The 20,103-nt window shown below is 28.0% G+C and overlaps 4 protein-coding genes across 4 annotated transcripts; 3 read left to right on the forward strand and 1 right to left on the reverse strand.

Annotated features, from left to right (window-relative positions):
* The first annotated feature begins 2,408 nt into the window (after positions 1–2,408).
* LOC101496548 (uncharacterized) lies at positions 2,409–5,348 on the forward strand. The gene is made up of 2 exons (XM_004501185.4): positions 2,409–2,543; positions 3,932–5,348. The coding sequence occupies exon 2, from the start codon at positions 3,982–3,984 to the stop codon at positions 5,158–5,160; it is 1,179 nt and encodes a 392-aa protein (XP_004501242.1). The 5' UTR covers positions 2,409–2,543; positions 3,932–3,981; the 3' UTR covers positions 5,161–5,348.
* Positions 5,349–9,219: 3,871 nt separating this feature from the next.
* Positions 9,220–10,575, forward strand: LOC101495996 (F-box protein AFR). The gene is made up of 2 exons (XM_004501183.4): positions 9,220–9,752; positions 9,835–10,575. The coding sequence occupies exons 1-2, from the start codon at positions 9,392–9,394 to the stop codon at positions 10,494–10,496; spliced, it is 1,023 nt and encodes a 340-aa protein (XP_004501240.1). The 5' UTR covers positions 9,220–9,391; the 3' UTR covers positions 10,497–10,575.
* Positions 10,576–16,257: 5,682 nt separating this feature from the next.
* LOC101495344 (uncharacterized) lies at positions 16,258–16,865 on the forward strand. The gene has a single exon (XM_004501181.4). It carries the CDS (start codon positions 16,478–16,480, stop codon positions 16,685–16,687), a length of 210 nt encoding a protein of 69 aa, XP_004501238.1. The 5' UTR covers positions 16,258–16,477; the 3' UTR covers positions 16,688–16,865.
* Positions 16,866–17,110: 245 nt separating this feature from the next.
* LOC101495672 (uncharacterized) lies at positions 17,111–19,714 on the reverse strand. The gene is made up of 2 exons (XM_004501182.4): positions 19,267–19,714; positions 17,111–17,452 (listed from the first exon to the last, which is right to left on the reverse strand). The coding sequence occupies exons 1-2, from the start codon at positions 19,660–19,662 to the stop codon at positions 17,270–17,272; spliced, it is 579 nt and encodes a 192-aa protein (XP_004501239.1). The 5' UTR covers positions 19,663–19,714; the 3' UTR covers positions 17,111–17,269.
* Positions 19,715–20,103: the final 389 nt, after the last annotated feature.

Raw genomic sequence — 20,103 nt, forward strand, 5'->3', positions numbered from 1 at the left:
ACGATATCAAATATAACACATTTAAAAATATTAAAAATTAATGTCCAATGGATCTAAAAGAATTTTGTCGTAATTTATAACTTAACATGTTTAGTAATAAATTTTAAGAAAAACTTAAACTCGTCTATTTTTAAAACCTTTCTCTAGCAACTTCTATTCAATGGCATATGATGAAATGAGATACATGACAACCCATGAATCAAGAATAAAATAAAGTAAAAAAGACAGCATAGCCTAAGCAGTTTATAATTTCAAAAAATCAACCACGACCCCATATACAGAGGAACATATCATAGATTTATCACGAAAAGTAAACTACATAATTAATTATTTTGAAAATTTTAAACTGATGACTATAAATTTGTAAGTAATTTATGAAGATAAAATTAACTTTACCTTATCGCCTATAGTAGCTAGCCAGTATAGTTTTTAAAAATTAATTTGAGACCAAGCTATTTTCTAACCCATCAATATTGTATTTATCGATGATAATAAAAAATAAATAAACATGTCTCTATCGGACTTATTTTATTTTATTTTTTATAAGAAAGTGAGTGAACATTCTCAGCTATTAAATTAAATTAAATTAAAAAAAATGAATGAAAATGACTCTTCTCACAATGTAGATAGACGACAAAATATATTATTAATGGAAAAAATCGTATTCGAAATGATAAACACTTATTCGATGCTTCTGCTAAGTGTCACCTCGCCAGCCGCCACGCCGGCTCCGGCTTTACTGGCTAAAAAAACCGGCCACGCTACATGGTTTCCACTTTCCAGTTCGGCTCGGCCCAATGCAGCCGTATTTGTTTAGATTTTATAATTATTATTTAATAAGTTATAGTAATCGACATCATTTTATTCAGTCAAGCAAACCAATAAAAACAATGTCAATTCCTTTGTGATAATTTTAGAAAGAAAAAAATCAACCATGTGATACATACCTTCTTTCAAAAGAAATGTGACTTAGAGCATCCTTAATGTGGACGTTTTATTCATTAAGCAATAACATCAAATTTGTATTTTAAAAATATCAACTAACTATTAATATTAACTATTTAAAAAAATATTATTTATAAACAATATATAAAGGCAATAAATAATTTTATATAGTGGGACTTTGTTATCATTCCATTTCTACTATTATAAAATAGTGGTTATTGCAATTCACAACCACGGGTCTTTATCTTTTAGTGTAAATACAATCACACAATTTTAAAAATTATCTAAATCTCTTAACTTAACGTTTATATGAATATTATTGTGTCCGTTTAACCATTTTTTCAATTGTATTAAAGCTTACTTTTATTTATTGGATTTTTATATGATTTTTTTTTTTTAATTTGAGTTGTTTGTATGTAGTAAGTTAATCTAATATATACCTAAATATTAAATTATTTGTTAATTGATGGAATGAGATGTGAATCAAATAATCTTGTGCGGTTAAAATGGAAAAATATCTCATATATTTTATGTTCTAAAAAAATACTGTTAAAATTAAATGAGAAATATCATCGTAGAACTGTAAGATCTTTGATGTTGTATGAGACGAAGTGTTGATGGTAAAATATTAACACAAAGATAAAACAAGTGTAACAAAGATGATTATATTGCGTTGAATGCGTGTGAAAAGATTAGTCGAAATAATATTAAAAATGACAATGTTAAAAAAAGAAAGAGTATAGGTACCACTTATCATATAAAAGTTGATATAAACTCAATTAGGTGATTTGAATACTTAGCAAAAGAAACTAGTAAATTTTGTAGTTAAAATAGTAAATGAGACTAAATATAATCAAATTGATAAAGTGAGAGAAACATGTAAAATCAATAAAATAAACTATTAATTAAGAAAGACTTGAATATTAGTAAACTGAATAAAGATATTATGTGACAAAATATCATGACTTAGTGGCATACAAGCTTAATTGTTTGGTTGAATTTCAAATACTAATTAAAGTGAAGATAAAATAATATTATCAAATTAAATATTATGTTTTGAATTTAAATTTGAAATTTTACTTTTGTATATAAATTTTTAGTAATAGTTACTATATAGTTATAGATAAAAATAAATAAATCAACTCGACATTGTTGTTATTGTATGAATGCTCTTTTTAGTCCAAAATCCAAATTAACATTAAACAAAAATGACTTTCCTTTTTTGTGTTGCGTTGAATTATAAAAGAAAAGGTCAACCTGTTCAATCCACATGTTCCGGTTATTCACATATTTTTCTTTTTTATTTACACAAAACAATTTATTGTTTTTTTTTTACTTAAAACAATAAATTGTTTTAATTTAATGGCATGGAATGCAAACACCCTCACCACTTTTTTTTGTTTTTGCGTAATTTTCGCTTCATTTTTGATATTATTAAGTTTTCCAAAAACCTTTATCTGATTCTTATCTTCCAGCTAATGTTTTCTTTTCTTTTTATCTCTTTTTTTTTCCCTCATATATTAATCCCAAGTTTCAAAGCAATTTTCATATGATTTGTGCCCACAAATTCACTCTTCCACAAACTTTATTTTAACAAGGTACGTTTTTTTCTCTGCTTTGGTTGTTGTAAATTCACTCTTCCTTTTTCTTTTTTGGTTGCTTGTTTTGATATTGGGTTGAATTTTCATAGTTTGTTTTCAATTTTGCTTGCTTTACATAATATCGAAAAGAAGTGTGTAATGCAAATCAATGTGTAGCATGTTCATTAGTTGTTGTTTTTTTCTTCTCCTTTTTGCATATATAAAGGAACGTGATTTTTGTTAAAAGTGTCCAGACAATATTCTCAATTGATCAACAATCATTTGGCTTATACTTTATTATCTTCGGGATTTTTTATTGAAGCGAAATACTATTTAATAACAAAAAATAATATGTGTAAAGAGGGATGATATAAAAGAGAGAAAGAAAAGCTGGAAAAAGCAAAAACGTGACATTCTTTAGGGCCAACCCAAAGAAAAAGCTGGGCAAGCCCTTGCTATATTGACGTATGAGACATATCATTTCGTGTCCTATAATTTTGTTATATTTATAAATATTTTATTATTTTATTATTTTTTATTTTAATAATTTTAAATTTATATTGTTCTTATTCAATATATTTTATCAATTTAAATTAATAAATATAATTTTTTAATAAATAAAAAATTTGGTAGAATCAATGCGGTCATACTTTACTTGAGATATAGTTTTATCACTCACTATAATTATACCCTACTTAAAGAATTAGTTTAACGAATAATACCTTATCTACACCCAAAAAAATGTCTAATTTTTTATAAGCAAAAGGAACTTGTCTATAATAATTTGCAAAAAAGCATATAATTGAAGTACTATAATCGAAGGTCTATTATTTTTTTAGAAGGTAATGGAGCAAAGACATTCGTTTTCCCTTTATGCATGTTGGGCTGGCCCATCAAAATAGTTATATTCTATACCCTGTATTCGTATTTACACCCCACATTTTTCTCAAGTCTCTAGGAGACAAAAATATCCTTTCGTGTTTTATTTTCCTTCACACCCCACTTTCCATTTATAATTTTGACATGGATTTAATTGATATACACATTTTTACATTATCAATCAATTATAATTATTATATTATTAATTATATTTGACTTTTGTCATAATTAGTTATAAATGTGATGTGTAAAGTTAAAATATAAACCATAAGATTTTAATTTTGTGTAACAACCATGATCTTCTATTTATCTATAGCTACTACATGGCGCTTTGACAGAATCAAATTTTCAAAATTGGTTCTTAATTAGTACAACTACTGCCTAATTGTCCAAGTGTTAATTATTTATTAATTTTAATTTAGTATAAGTATAGTATTCTAGCTAGTACATTAAAAATTGTCAACTAATTTCATTATAATCTTGATTAATGGACAGACATACTCAACATTAATTTTTTTTAAATGCAGGTAATTTTCAATAAATAAATAAACTACTACCTGAGATTCCAAAATAACAGATGGCAACAAAAACAAAAGATAGTACTAGTGTTGTGGGGAATAAGGAGAAGAAAACCACATCATCAAATGCTCCAAAAAGGACCACAAGACCATCCACAACAAGTTCTGTAGAGAGTTCTACCACTCAATCATCAGAAAAACATGTCCCAAATTATCTCAAACCAACACTTAGCTCACAACCAAGGTCACAATCCTTCAAGCTTCCAAGAAATGATGCCTCAAACAAGCCTTATCCAAATAGAAGAAGATCTTTTGATAAACCACAATCACTTTCAAGGGTACCAAAACAAACACCAGTAGCTTCTCCTTCAAGACTACAACACAAACCACTTGTTAGAAACATAATTATCCCTTCTTCAAAATCCATTTCAAAGATTAATCCGAAAGGCGGTGTTAAAAAGAAGACTAATTCTTCTGTTAACACAAAGAATGTTGCTACTACAAAGAGTACTAATAATGAAGAAACATCTGAAGCAATTAATGTAGTTGAAAATGAGCCGGAAGTTAAAGAAGCTATTATAAATGAAGAGAATGTTGAAGAAAAAGTTGAGAATTTAGCTGAGATTATTCCACCACAGGTTGAAAATGATCAAGTTGAAGTTGAACAGACTCATGGGCAGGATCAAAATCTTGAACATATTGAATATCATGATAGTGAGAAGGTGAAGGAGGAAATTCCTATAGTGTTAGAAGAAGAAGAAAAACAAGATCAAACCAAAGAAGAGAATATAACAAATTACAAAGAGGAATGTGATAACAAAGAAATAAATCATTCAACAAATGAAGAAGAAGTTGAAGTGAAAGAAGAAAACGAAGAAGAGTTGGAGAAGGAAGAAGTTGAAGTGAAAGAAGAAAACGAAGAAGAGTTGGAGAAGGAAGAAGTTGAAGTGAAAGAAAAAAACGAAGAAGAGTTGGAGAAGGAAGAAGTTGAAGGAGGAAAATGTGAAGAGGAAAATGAACAAGTGGAGAGTGAAGTTAAAGAAGAAGAAGAAAAGAAAGTGGATTCTTCATCAAAGGAAGATGAAGATGAAAGTTGTGTGGTGCAAGGAAAGAAAGAGTCTCAAATATCAAATGATGTTATTCAAGAAACTGCTAGCAAGCTATTAGAAGAGAGAAAGAATAAGGTTAGACAATTGGCTGGTGCATTTCAAACTGTCATTGATCATCAAACCAAATGAAAATGCAAAATATTTTGCATTTGGTTTCATGTGAGAAATGGTGATGATGACATATATTGGCTTGATGATATTCTTAGCTAGATGCGTACATAAACATGTGTAATTGTAATTAATACCATTGTAAAATTACGGTATTTTAAGCTTTTGTAATTATATATGTATAATGATAATTACATTTTCTTTTGTTATTTATTTATTTATTATACTATTGTATTGTAAGGTGAAAGATGGAGTATATTTGAACCCATAACATTCATCATGCATTATAAAAGTGACTACCTTTTCCAATTATCAAATATTCAACTGCATTTTTTATCGATAGTGTTAGAGAAGATTATTATATATTGGTAATAAGAGTATTTTAGACTTTTCCATTCTCTTGTATATATAGTTATTATAACTCTGTCATTTTATATTATTGTTCATTTGCTTATCAAATCCTAATAGGTTTCTTATCTCCTTCCTCTTCCTTCATTGTTAACATGGTATCAAAGAGCTTTGGTTGATTTTGAGATCTACTGTAAAGTGGTTTATTGTACGATTCATTTTGTGGCCAGTACCGACTTGCTCCCTCCATTTCCAATCTGATTATGCCTCTCTGTAACCGATGCAAATCTACTATTCTATTTTCGGCGTGGTTATGCTCTGTTGTTTCTGGCGTGGTTTTGCTCTTCTATTCCTGACACGATTTGTTTGGTTCTTGGTTAACTCCGCTATTAACATATTACCCCTAATTTATTTTATCTCAGAGATTGTGTTTGTCGTATTTTTCTGTCATTATTTGTTATGAATTGTGCTAAGGATGATTCTTTTCAAGCTTTTAGTATCCACTTTAATGGATAAAATTACTCTTATAAGAGTTAAGTGATGAAAAAAAAATTGATTGGAAAAGATATGTGAGGTTATGCTGATGGAACTTATGTTAACCCTAAAAGGGATGAAGCTAAATACGCAAAAGATTTGAAAACATGAAGTGTTAGTAATTCAAAAATCATTACTTGGATTAATAATTTTGTTGAGATGTCTATAAGTGTGCAACTAGCAAAATATCATTCTGCTAAAGAGATTTGAGATCACTTAAAACATTTGTATGTTAAGCCTAACTTTGCAAAACTCTATCGCATAACAATATAATCATTCAGGAATTCTATTTGGCAATGACTAATTTGTGGGATCAATTGACTCTTATGAAATCAACTGAGTTGAAAGTTGTCAAAGCATACATTGATCAATGAGAGAAGTAACATCTGGTTTGGTTTTTGATAACTCTTCGTGATGATTTTGAGGGCATTTGTGGGGTATTTTGCATCGTTCCCCTCTTCCTAATGTTGAATCAGTAGTTAGTAAATTGTTGGTATAAGAAATCAAACTTGACACCTATTCTGTTGTGTCAGATAAGGGGATTCTCTCAACTTTTCCATATGTTTTTTATGCTCTTGTTCGAAAAGGAAAATCTTATGGGAGAGTTGGACTTGGTAATGATGAATGTGCTTTTTGCAAATAAAAAATTCATTGGAAAACACATTGTTCGAAATTGGAGAGATGCCATATGAAGAATTTTAAGGGGTCGTCGTTCAATGTTGTTACTTCTGTTTCTTCGACCATTGACTCTAGTTATGGTTCTATATACTCATATGCTTCCCAAATATCTGATATTGTAGAACAACTCTAAAAACTTTTTGTCACTCAATCACATGTAATGTCTGCCTCCTCTACTAAATGTTTGAACTCCTCTAGTCTGTCATATATATCTCATTCCTTATGTATTCTTGATTATGAAGCATCTCACCATATGAATATGATATATGATGATAAATCTTTTGTATCTGTGAATCTTGCCTCATCTTTGTCGATCATGATTGTTGATAACACTTTTATGCCATTAGTCGATATTGGTTATGTCTCTACATTTAACTTGTCTTTATTTATTTATTTATGTTTATCATATTCTTAATCTCACTATGAGTGTTGTTTTTGTTAGTAAAATATATAATTTTGATTATCAAATTATATTTTCGAGAGACTGATTGAGATATGTCATACACAAATAAACTTTATGTTTTTGATGAATCTACGTGTTCTGAATACAATTTTAACACTTTAAAATAAAACACATAATTTAATAAAACTCATAAATTTTGACCAATAAAATAAAATCTATCCAAATATATATTAAACAGTATATTCTTAGAGGAAGAAAGGGGTGGACAGTGGCGATCCAATGTTAGAGCATTGACATTCATTCACATTCACATCTGTCGATGTCATTATTATGGAGATGACAACAACCCACGGCTTTTTCCATACTACACACTAAATTTATACGGAGAAGCAAACACACGCGTCTATTTCAACTATAATAACCCATCAATTCAAATGTGAATATGAACAAACCAAATTAATTATGGACTACAAATCTAATCTTTGATCTAAAAACCCCACCATATTCATATTTGCGGCCACAAAGTAATCACACTTGCAAATACGCTACACTCCCCCATCCCTCGGGATCCTTCCCCCTAACTAATCAATTATTCAAAAATCATCATCTCCACAAAAATAATATTAGGGAGTCATTTATTACTTTAGAGAAATAATATAGATATGTGAGTGATAAGGAGATAATTGCTTTAATCTCTTCTTTAATAAAAAATAATAATAATTATTATCAATCATTTAATGCTTCTAAAAAGAATTAGTCATTTCAAAAAATTAAAAATATTTTTTTTATCCTACCATAATTAATTTGACCATTTCACAGGTATATATATATATATATATATATATATATATATATATATATATATATATATATATATATATATATATTTTTTTATATTAATATCATCACTTTAGTGTATCTCTCTTGATTTTTTTTACAACTTCTCTCACGATGAATTGGTTCATATATATATATATATATATATATATATATATAAATATGTATTTAATTTGGTTTTTTATCAACTAAAATAATAGAGCTAACAATAATAAATACATCTAATATATATATTTAGAAGTATAACTTTTTCTCAATGAATGTTTATAATTAAGGAAAGAGAAAGTAAAAATTATTTTCTGTAGCATTTGATTATTTTATATAGTTTAAAAAAATATGGTAAGTAAATAATAATAAGAATAGCGATTATATGTTACAATTAGAGAAAATAATAAAATTAACATCTGACACTTTTTAATAGATTTTTTTCTCTTCTGAAATGTGTTTTCATATGACACAGTATACTAAACAAACCATACCAGTTTTATGGGGCAGAAAAGTGAAGTAAGTGTTGTACTAGTTTGTTTTTTTCGTCGACTTAATAATTCTCATAATTGAATCAAATGAGATATAAAAAAAATTGTGTATAGTACAACTCTTAAAAATATAAGTATATGATAAATAATCAAATTAATAATAAAAAATAAAAGCTAGTAATTCAATAAAGAGCATTGATGCTCTATATATCTGTACTAGAAAAGTCAAAGTAAAAATATTTGATTTAAATTAAAAATGTTGATTTAATTAATTAACGTTTAAATTAAACACATTAATAGTTTTACTTTAAAATTAAAAAGAAGTATAAAATTTATAACTAATAAGCATGGAATCCAAAAAAGTCCATCTGGGTGGTTCATTTTGTAGACAACGAATGACACTTTAGTGTTGGCAATCAACGCAACTCTCATTATAATTTGATTCTTTAATCTCATATGAACCATCCACTTCAAAAGATAACTAATCAAATCATTGAACCCTACTCTTCTCTCCTTTCTCGAAAAAAGCATCCCAAATTCATCGTCACCAACCGAAAATTAAGACAAACAAAAAACCTAAACATCTGGTAATCTCAACACTACATATGTTGTCTCTTTGTTCAATTACGTCACACCTCCTCACTATAATGATTTTTTCTTCTCTTTTTGTTATGTAAACTAATAAACCGTGAAACCTAACAATATCGTGGGTTATTTTCTTTCCTTTTATTTATTTGTTTAATAAAAGTGTCTTTATTGATACATATTCTGAGCAAATATATATATTCTTTCATGTCTCTAAATTCCAACCACCACCAATTATTTTAGTAATCACTTAAACTTTTTGGCACCTTTTAAAGCCTCTTCTCCCACTTTCACTTTTCCCCCCATAAATTCGGTGTCGTTTCATGCGAAGGTCACTTTCATTCCTTCCTTTACATACACACACCAATTGAATTGTGAACAAATTAAGAAAATGATGATCATGGAAGAAAAAAGATACAACACAGAGCATGAAGAGTTAATTCCACAATTACCAAACGAAATAGCAGAGATATGTCTTCTTCACGTTCCTTACCCATATCACTGTCTAGTACGCTCTGTTTCTTCTTCGTGGAACAGAGCAATAACAAATCCATCTTTTTTACTCTCCAAGAGAAGCTTTTCGCGCCCAAACATCTTTGTCTCTGCCTTTCACACACTAACCGCCAAAATCCAATGGCAATCGCTCGATCCTTCTACTGGTCGTTGGTTCCTTCTTCCTCCTACGCCTCTTCCAAACGACACATTGGCGTGCGTTTCATTGCCACGTCAGGGAAAAATCTTCCTCATCAAAGGTAAAATCTTCCTCAATTTAGAGTGAAATTGATCTAAAATTTATGTGAAATCAACTAATTTTCTCTGAGTTTACTTATGTAGAAACGGAGTCTACACTGGTTTACAACAGCGCCATTAACAGGTGGTTGCCGGCGTCTGATATGATATCCGAGAATTCAGTATTCGCAGCAGATGAAGTAAGCGGAGGAATCGTGACCGCTGAGAAGAGCGGGACGAATATCTACGACTCGGAAAGTGACACGTGGAGGAGAGGCGCGAAATTCACAGGGGAATTGGAGAGGTATGAAACGGTAGTCGCAGGAGGGAAGATGTACGTAACGGAAGGGTGGTCATGGCCGTTTGTTGTTCGGCCAAAAGGAGGCGTCTACGATTTGGAGAGTGACACGTGGCGTGAGATGAGAAATGGGATGAGTGATGGTTGGATAGGGGTGAGTGTTGGTGTGTGTGGGAGGGTGTTTGTTATACCAGAGTTGGATTTACCATTGAGGGTTTATGATGAAGTGAGTGACACGTGGCGGGGTGTGAGTGGTGATTTGTTCCCTAGAGATGTAATGAAGAAACCGTTAGTTGCGAAGGGTTTAGATGATCGAATATATGTGGTGTCACATGGTTTGAATGTGGCTATTGGTACTGTAGTTGTTAACAATGAGTGTAGTACTGTGAACGTGACGTGGCAGGTTGTTGAGGCATCATTGTCTTTTCGCGAATTCTCACCTTCTACTTGTCAGGTGTTGTATGCTTGAACAACTACAAGAGTAACTGTATTGCACCCGTCGCCAGGGTGGACTTTTTATTTTTAAAAAAACCTCTATCGATTCCCCACATGTTTTTCCTATGCTTTTTTTATTTTAAATTTGAATGTTTGATTTAAGTAAAGGGTGAATGGAATTGGGACTTGATTAGTGGGTTGGCATTGTCTGATATAGAGAGTAGGATTCTAAGTACAGACAATGTGTAGCAGGATAGACATGAGTATGCGTTATTCGCTCTTTTATTCGGAGACCAATGCAGCTCCTTACTGGATTTCAAATTATGGCTTCAACCTTGTGTCATCGTGAATTACATGTTCTAAACACTATAATAAAATTTAATATAATAGTAATAATTTTTTTCATTTCTACACCTATTAAGTCTAAAAGTCTTTTTTTGATATGATTTATAGTTTAAATTTTATATCACTAATTTTAGGCAGATTGTACCATCAATATTATTAGTTGATATTGTTAATTTTTACTCTTATTTATAGTTTCTTTAAAAACTTTTATATTCAAAAAGTATTTGAAAGAACGACAAAATAGACTGGACAAAAAAAAATCAAGAATACTTGAATTTTATTTGAAATTATAGGGGAAATGCATTTCTTATTTTTGCTTTCTTACACTTGATTTGTTACGTAGATGGATAAGGATGTGTATATGCAAATAATTTTTCTTCTATTTCAAAATGAAAATGATAAACATGTATTTCTCTTATTATTATGTTAAAAGAGAGATGAGTGAGGTTAACATAAATGCATTCATGTTATTTTTTCATATATTATAAGCAAGTAGACCATTTTTTACGGAATAAAAAGCAAGTACTAGTAGATGAGTAAGTAAAATTATGATTTTATACAATATTTGTATCTATCTTGCTTGAAGAGAAGCTCCTCATATATATTCGACGAATCTCACTAAAGTTAGTGAAGCATGTTTATCTACTGGATTATAGAGTGGCATTGTTATCCAGAAAGAAAAAAAAAATTAACCTTTGATAATAGGAAAGAGGTTATTTTTAACCATCGAGGTTATTAGCCAATAATAGGAAAGAGAATAAAATAACCATTGAGGTTATTAGCCAAAAAAATAGGAAACAGGTTATTAGCCAAAAAAATAGGAAACAGGTTATTAGCCAAAAAAATAGGAAACAGGTTATTAGCCAAAAAAATTATTATTTTTAAAGCATTGATAAAAATAAAAATTATTCTTCTTCGTAACGATAAAATACAAGGTAAAAAGTAAAAAAGATCATAACTTAGCATAGGGGATTATTTTTCAATCGGTTTTCACGTGGAATTACTTGATCCTATTGTTGTTTTAGCTAATAAAAAGCATCAATATGACATTTAGATTGGGTGGGAATAGGCAAGTTTGGGAAATAGAGTTGGCACATTTCTTATATCTAGTAGTTTTCATTTAATATCAACGGTATTTTTTGCCTTGCATTTTGTATTAGCGAAAGTTTTTTATTTTTATCAATGGATCTTTTTTGTCGATAAACATACAATAAAATGAATATAATAATCACTAATATTTTTAATAATAAATTTAATCTTAAATATTAATTAAATCTTATAGTTATTATTAATAGTTCTTATTTATTATAATAACTATTAATTTTTACTAGATATATATATATATAATAGGAAATAACTTTTATATTTTGAAATGAAAATAATTTGTTTTTTTTTTTTTTGTTAAAATGAATATGATAAACATGTATTTCTCTTGTTATTGTGTTAGAAAGAGAGATGGGTGATTAACAAAAATACTTTCATGATATTTTTATTTTATAATAAGCAAGTAGACTTTTTTTTGACATAATAATAGGCAAGTAGACGAGTAAGAAAAATTATGATTCTATACCATGTTTGTCTCTATCTTGCTTGAAGAGAGGCTCAAATCCGATAAATTTCACTTTAAATTAGTTTATTTTCAATACTTCACGAGACTTTAAAAGTACATATTAGTAAAAATAAGATTTTATATATTTTCCGAAAATACAGATCCGTTTGTTTTAAAAAAAAATTATTAAAATTTATTTAAAAATAGTAAAAATATTTTAGATTTATTTGTTATTAATTAAAAAATAAATAAAAATTCAATATTCAACCACTTAAATATTTATTATTATATATTTTAACATAATAAAAATTATATTTTTTTCTTTTAAATATATATATATTTCAAAATTGATTTTTACGAAGAGCTTTTCAATATAGCCTTTCATTTTAATCACTTTTTTAAATTTTATTATGTAAAATAAATTGTAGAAATACTTAAAATTATATTTTAAGAAAAACTATTTAAACTAATTTTTCATTTGAAATTTTATTTTTAAAATTCTTTTTTAAAAACGTTATATAAAAAATAAAATATTATAAAAATCATTTTAAATTTGTTTTTAAACAAACAGACCCTATATATCTTAATAAAAAAAAATACGTTTTTTAGTTTCTAATTCATCATAATTAAATCAACTTACAATTTTACTATATCTTAAATAGTTTTCAACTATTCACCACCGTGAACGAATTTCATATCCCATTTAGGATGGATGTACCACATGAATAAGATGTTTAAAAGGAATAACAAGTTTAAAACATCTTATTTCGAATTTCACCTTTGTTTAAAAGGAATGACAAGCTTAAAACATCGTGGCAAAAATATCTCACAGATGATCATCCAAAACACCAAAAATTTAAAATATACCAATGCAAAATATGTTTAGTAAGATTTGACATTTGAGTCTAGCTTATTAACAAATTAAATTTAAGACATACGATTGGCCATAGTACTATCATGGGCTTAATTTTAGCCCTTAGTCTAGCGTTTATAAAAATATTGTACGATTCTTAGCCACCTTAAAATAATTAATCATGCATGTTTTTTAATAGATTTTATTAATCATGTATATTTTAAATAAATTAATTGATCAATAAAATTAAATATATTTTTGTATATTTAATACAATATTTTAAAAAAATTAATACGATTTGATATCATATTATAATTATATTTTATTATAATATAGTTTAAATATGTCAAAAATAAATATAAAAAATATGATTGATTTACTAAAAGGTTAACAAAATTTTAATTTAACAAAAGTTTAAAATATAATTATAATAATAATAATGATAGAAATATTATTTATATTTATTTAAATAGTACGACTTGACACACATAAAAGACTTCTTTTATGGTATGGAATATAATTTTTTTAGTAAGAATATACTTTTAAAAAATTCGAGATTTGTCTATCTAAAAATAAAAGTAATCTAGCTTGGACATGTATTTTCACCCCCTTAATCAGCCTTCATCATACATTCCGTCTTATTTTCACCCGTTAATCACAAATAACATATAGATAAGAGGGTATTAGGCACCCTTATCAGTGAGTTGTCATCTAGTGGGGATATCACTTCCACACCCTCAACATATGTTAGAATTTTTATTCTAAAGACGCTAATGATAAAATTGGATTTTATTAACCATATTTTATTTTTGAAAAAAAAATCCAAAATACTCTATTTAGAAATTAATATATAGAATTTTTTTTTTTTCAAAAGGTCATACGGCGTGGATATGAATAAATGTGTTATGAAAATTTTTATCCTTTAATAGGTTGCATCGTATGATGCGACTTTATATGAATTTAATATTTTATTATTTTTTAGTTTTTTAATAAAATAAATAAATAAAACAATAGATGATCATATCTGCACGATGTCATTTTCTAAATATAAGAAATTTCTTACTTGTACGTCAGTTATGCAACTTCTTGAAAGCTGAAAAAAATAAGATATCTTAGAACATTAGTTTTAAAATAGGATATTTTAAATTTAAAAAAAAAAAAAAAAAGAAGATATAATTATAAGAAGAAAAAAAATCAATAAAACTCACATACTCTTACCATGGATATTCTTGGGATTCTTTTGTTCGAATTCGCACCTTAATATTCTAAAGATGCTAGAATTTTTGGGTGCAAACCCCACCTTAATATATTAAATATCGTTGTAATCATCGTATGAATTGTACTTGATTTACGATATTGTTGGGGTTTATATTTTAACTATAGATGTCTCATTTAAAAGGATTAATTCTCGACATTTATCAATACAGCGTTATAGATAATTAATTTCTAAGTAACTAACCATGGGTTAAATATATTTTGAAATCCATACAATTTTAACTTTTAAATTTTAGTTTCTCAAAAAAGTAATATAATTTTTAATATCTATAAAATCATTTAACAAACACTTTTAAAATATCTTAAAATAAAACAAATTTAATTGTTTTTTAATTAAAAATATTTTGAATAATTTTTTGTTAATGTATTTAAACAGATATAAAAAAATTCTCTAAAAAAATTTAAATTCATTTTTTAATTTATGATAAATTAAATATAATTTTTTATAATGTTATAAACTTGTCTACAGAAAATATATTAAAAATATATATTTATTTAACAACAAATAGTAAAAATATATGCATAATGAGTTCTTAAAGATTAAAGGTTTTATTAATTTTTTACACATTAGCTAAAATTAAAAGATTGAAATTTTATAAAAATAAGAAATATATTTAATCAAATAATTATTTAGTCCAATATACTAATATGGGTATGCATACAGATGATGCGGTATTATCTAAATATTCTTTTTTTCAAAAAAGGTAATCAAAATGTTCTACTTAAAATATATATATATTAAATTGTTATACTTTTTTGTACCAAGTGAAGTAATAATCTTTTTTTACCATTAAGAGGTTGTGGGATGGGATCATATAATATGTAATATTTTTTATTTTATTTTAATTTTTGAATAATTGTTATTTTAATTAATAAAAAATAATTAAAATATTTAAAAAAACAAAATTATATTAATAAAATAAAAGAAATTACATTAATTTAAAAAAAAATACATCAAAATTAATGTGATTAATTAGATGTGACAAAATAGATAACGTGTCAATAATATTTCGCAGATAAAATAGCACTATAATCTTATTTTGTTAATAATTTCTTCCTATTTTTACTTCAATCTAATAAATAAGTAATAACAAAAATAAATATTGTAAATGTAATAAAAAGATGTAATAAAATCAAACAAATTACAGCAAAAAAATACATAAGTGCATGTGTCGAAACAAATAAAAAAAAATAACATGTCACTCTTATTTACATATACTCTTATTATTATTATTATTATTATTATTATTATTATTATTATTATTATTATTATTATTATTATTATTACTATTATTATTATTATTATTATTATTTTATTTTTATTATTTATTTATTATATTTAGAGTAAAAATAAAAATAATTTATTAAAATAATATAACAAAATATTTATTTTGACACATCTATTCAACCACCTTAACTGTGATATTTTGTTTTATTTTAATATTATAATTTTGAATTTTTTATAAAAAAATTTATTACATTAACAATTTATTTTTTATTTTTTATTAGATCGATGTAAAAATAAAAGTGACTTTTAACAAAATAAAATTATTTGATTTTTCTATATATTTGATTCTATAAATATAATTTTATTTTTTAAATATATTAATTATTTTTTATTAATTAAATTAAAAATTATTCAACTATTAAAAAAAAATTAAACATAGTAGATGGTGACATAAAAATAGTAGAGGAATTTTTTAGATACGCGGTAGCTTTTGTTCGTGTATGACGACTTGGTCGTTAATCTATCATCTTCTAGAACTATAGCCTTTAATTTGTATTTCTTCTCCCACTTAATTCTCCAAGTTGCCTCAACAATCCTCTCCTCTCATCTTTTCCTTTCTCTTTTTTACACGCTAGTTTTGATCATACAAACCCATCAAGTTGTTTCACGACACAGTTAAAGAGGCCAGACACATAGCAAGCTTCTAAAACCAACCTAGATAGTAGACAGAGACAACACAAGGACAAAAGAAGGTAGAAGAGGAAGATGTGTTTAGTGTTTGTGTGTGGACAAGATGAGAGAGTGGTGTCAAGGCAGCCAGCACCTGGGTCGTGTCCTTATTGTGGAGGGATGATTCAGGCTGTGGACGTAGATAGCAACTGGAATTTCTGCTTCCTACCTCTGTACCATAAGACCAAGCGTAGGCACTATTGCACCATGTGTGCCAGAAAACTCATGGTTCAAGGAAAAACCTGATCTTAGGTTAGAACCATTTTCCCCGTTTTCACTTTGTACGACGACTTGTAAATAGATATATACGATAAGAGTTTAGCTATTAAGACTAGACCTACTAGGATATTTGTATCACTATTGTGCACAAAACATAATATATGAGTTTCAGATAGATTAAAGTAACATGTCTTCTTTTGAACAATTCATATTTCTATTGTAAACTGGTAATTTTTGAAATACCAAGCTTATCTGCTTGAAATTATTAGGAGTTTAAAAAGAGTCATCCTAACCTATGTGATTGCCTCCTTTATAACTTATCTAAAAAAGGTATACAAATTGACTTGTCCAGATACACATCAAGTCTGGAACCACAAGGTAGGATAGATGTTAAGATTTATTCACGTTTTAACATCATGAGCCTCAAAATTAATTAAGGCAGACGACCAATAGTCAAATAAATTGTCAGCTTTATATTGTTAATGTCCTCGCACATGACCGGCTCAAATTGAAGCTGTTGAACATTTTAGGAGAAAAGGCAAAGAATAACAAGTTCGAAACAGCCATAGTTCAGGAAGGGAAAAAAAAAACGTAGTATCAAATATGAGATCACTTGCAGAGTTTCAACTTCTTAAAATACGAAGATACAATTGACTTAGGGTAAGGTTTTGTGGCAAGGCAAGTAGGTATGTTTTCAGGTTGCTCAACCCAAAGTTTGTGAATGATCCCACCAGATGTCAACTTCTCAGACAAGTTTTTGATCTGTGGTTCTCCCTTCACTTCAAGTGTGACCTGGAGTATAAGTTCATTATCCAGTTAATTCATAAATCAGATGCTATGCTGCAACGAACATGAATTAGAGCTATATAGCTCTTGAATAGAAACTGCATATATGCATTTGTGCACAGACAGACACTACATCATAGAATGATAGATAACTGGATAAATTAAAACAACAATGCTGATGTCAAATGGCACAATCCCTAGCAACAGCAGAAAGTCACAAATGTTGTGCAGATACATTAACTGCCTACTGAACATAAAAATGTTGAAGAATGAAACATGAACTCCTATAAAGATTTAACAAGTACCATATTTCAGCGACTATTAAGTTTTAACTCCATATTTGTCCTTTCAACTTTAATTTATCATCACATTTCTTATACGAATTCTGTCTTTAAACATGACAAGTTCAAAATATCCAAATTCTCAAAATGGAAATTGCGGTATCTAGCATAAGCAAAGCAAACTCAAAGTTTTATGTTATGGGCAGAGCCCCAAAGTAGGTCCCCACAAAAGCGTGTGAATTGTTCATGGTAATGAGCATATATCACATAGAAATACAACGCAGACACCAAATTTGATGTATCCAGAGCAATTACTTGGAAAGCCTTAAGTACAAACTAATAAAGTTAACCATGATGTGAACATTGCAATTCACTAGTCCCACCATGATTGAGCCATAGTTGAACAAATGAAAATTGAATACGAAAATCATAACGCAAATAAAGTTTTAATGTCATGGAAGATACAAAACAAAGCTTGACCCTTTTTAACTAAATGTTAGACCTTTGTTTATCTTAACAAATTGTTGAACTAACAAAGGCAAAAAAGGGCAACAAGCACTTCTAGTTTGCCTTATGCACAGAAATGACCCTTCATCTATCTTATACATGCAAAACGCCTAGATCAGTTAAACATTCAATAGACTAATAGCAAACCCCATGCAAAATGCACCATAGAAAGCCCAACCACAAATGACATATTCACATGATGATAAATCAACTTTGTTTTGTCCAAGCAAAAATTGTGCATAGAAAAATAAAAATAAAAAGGGGGTAAATTAAACTGGAGACATTCGTTACCATGGTTTCTATAAAACCATTTTATTACAAATTAACCATTTCTAACAATCTAACTTAATGCCATCCATCAATTCCCATTACTATCACAAGTTACCTAATTCTACTATTCTAAATATCTTGAATATCTTCGTGCTTTTCATCTTAATACCTAATGTTTAGCAAGAGCAATACCAGTTACAAATTCTATACTCATCGTTTTTACTTTCACTACTCTATTTGGTTTCAAGCAATCATTTACTGCAATGGACAAGGATTCTATGCACTACTTGTGACTAGTCATCAAATAGTAGCTAAAGCAAAGCTGAATGCTATGTCGCAGCAAAATTTAAACAAATTATTATTTTTCCACAATACACTATATACTTAGTGCATGTATGGTTCCACTTTTAGTTTAGGGTTTAGGGTTTATGGTTTAGGGTTTAGAGAAGTCAATTTTGACATGTTTGGATGTTATCGAGTAGAATTGATTTTGACTCCATAATTGATTTTAGTTTGAAGCTATTGAGTCTAAACATGATTTTTACACTAAAACTTATTTGGCCATGACATCGCTGCTAGTGGCAGGTGACAACATAACTTCTGGTATTGGAATTAGGAACTATATAAGACAAAGCAAGGCTCACTATATAGTACTCGTTCACTTTCGAAATTGAACTAGAAAACCCTATAATCAAACAAATTTTAAAACCTAGAAAGTCTACATTGAAAAAGAAAAAGAAAAAAAAAAGGAGAAAACCTTACTTTGTGCATAGAATCAATTTTATCAGGGCTGCAATAATCAACGGTGGAAGGATCGTCTTTATTGGACCAAATAGCGGAAACAGAAGCGTGGCAACCTTGAGTAACAACACTTCCTAATGGCCAAGTATCGATCAGGTCTCGCCGGAGGACAACGTACTGGACCAAAACATCGGCGTTTGAATACGATGACGGCGCGTCGTTAGGCGTGGAGAGAGTGCTCGAATCGGTTTCGGCGACGGGTTGACTCATTGAGTAAGAGGTGAGTCGACTCGCCCGGTTCGAGAAAGAGGTCGCTTGAAATAAATGCGGAACAGCGACACTAGACTTGGTGGTTGAGTAAGCGAGGTGCGAACCGGAGGGGTTGAAGAGACGAATCGATGAAAATGTGCAAGCCATTGATAAAACGACACCTATACTTAGGATGTGTTTGGTTCCGCAACTAAAACTGATTTTTTTTTTCTATCTAATTCCTATAAAATCATCTATCGAATAACTTTTATTTTGTTGAAACCAAACTTGTTTAATTATTTTTAAATTTTTTAATTATTTTTCTAAAGATTATTATAAATATTATAAAAAATTATTCTACTAAAAATGAGAATGTTTTATCTTCAAATTAATTTAATATGAATTTTTTAAACAAGGTAAACTAAAAATAAAAGTAAATAAATTATGATCATAGATATTTAATTTATATTTTTTTTTGGATATTTTTTTTATAATAATGTAATATTATAAAGACAAAATTAATTCAAAAATTTATTGATGTTACATTAAAGACTGAAACTATTTACATAATAAATTTATAAAGATTAAAAAATGTGAATTTTTTAATAG

Source organism: Cicer arietinum, chromosome 5 (genome assembly GCF_000331145.2).
Source record: "Cicer arietinum cultivar CDC Frontier isolate Library 1 chromosome 5, Cicar.CDCFrontier_v2.0, whole genome shotgun sequence".
NCBI classification, from domain to species: Eukaryota; Viridiplantae; Streptophyta; class Magnoliopsida; order Fabales; family Fabaceae; genus Cicer; species Cicer arietinum.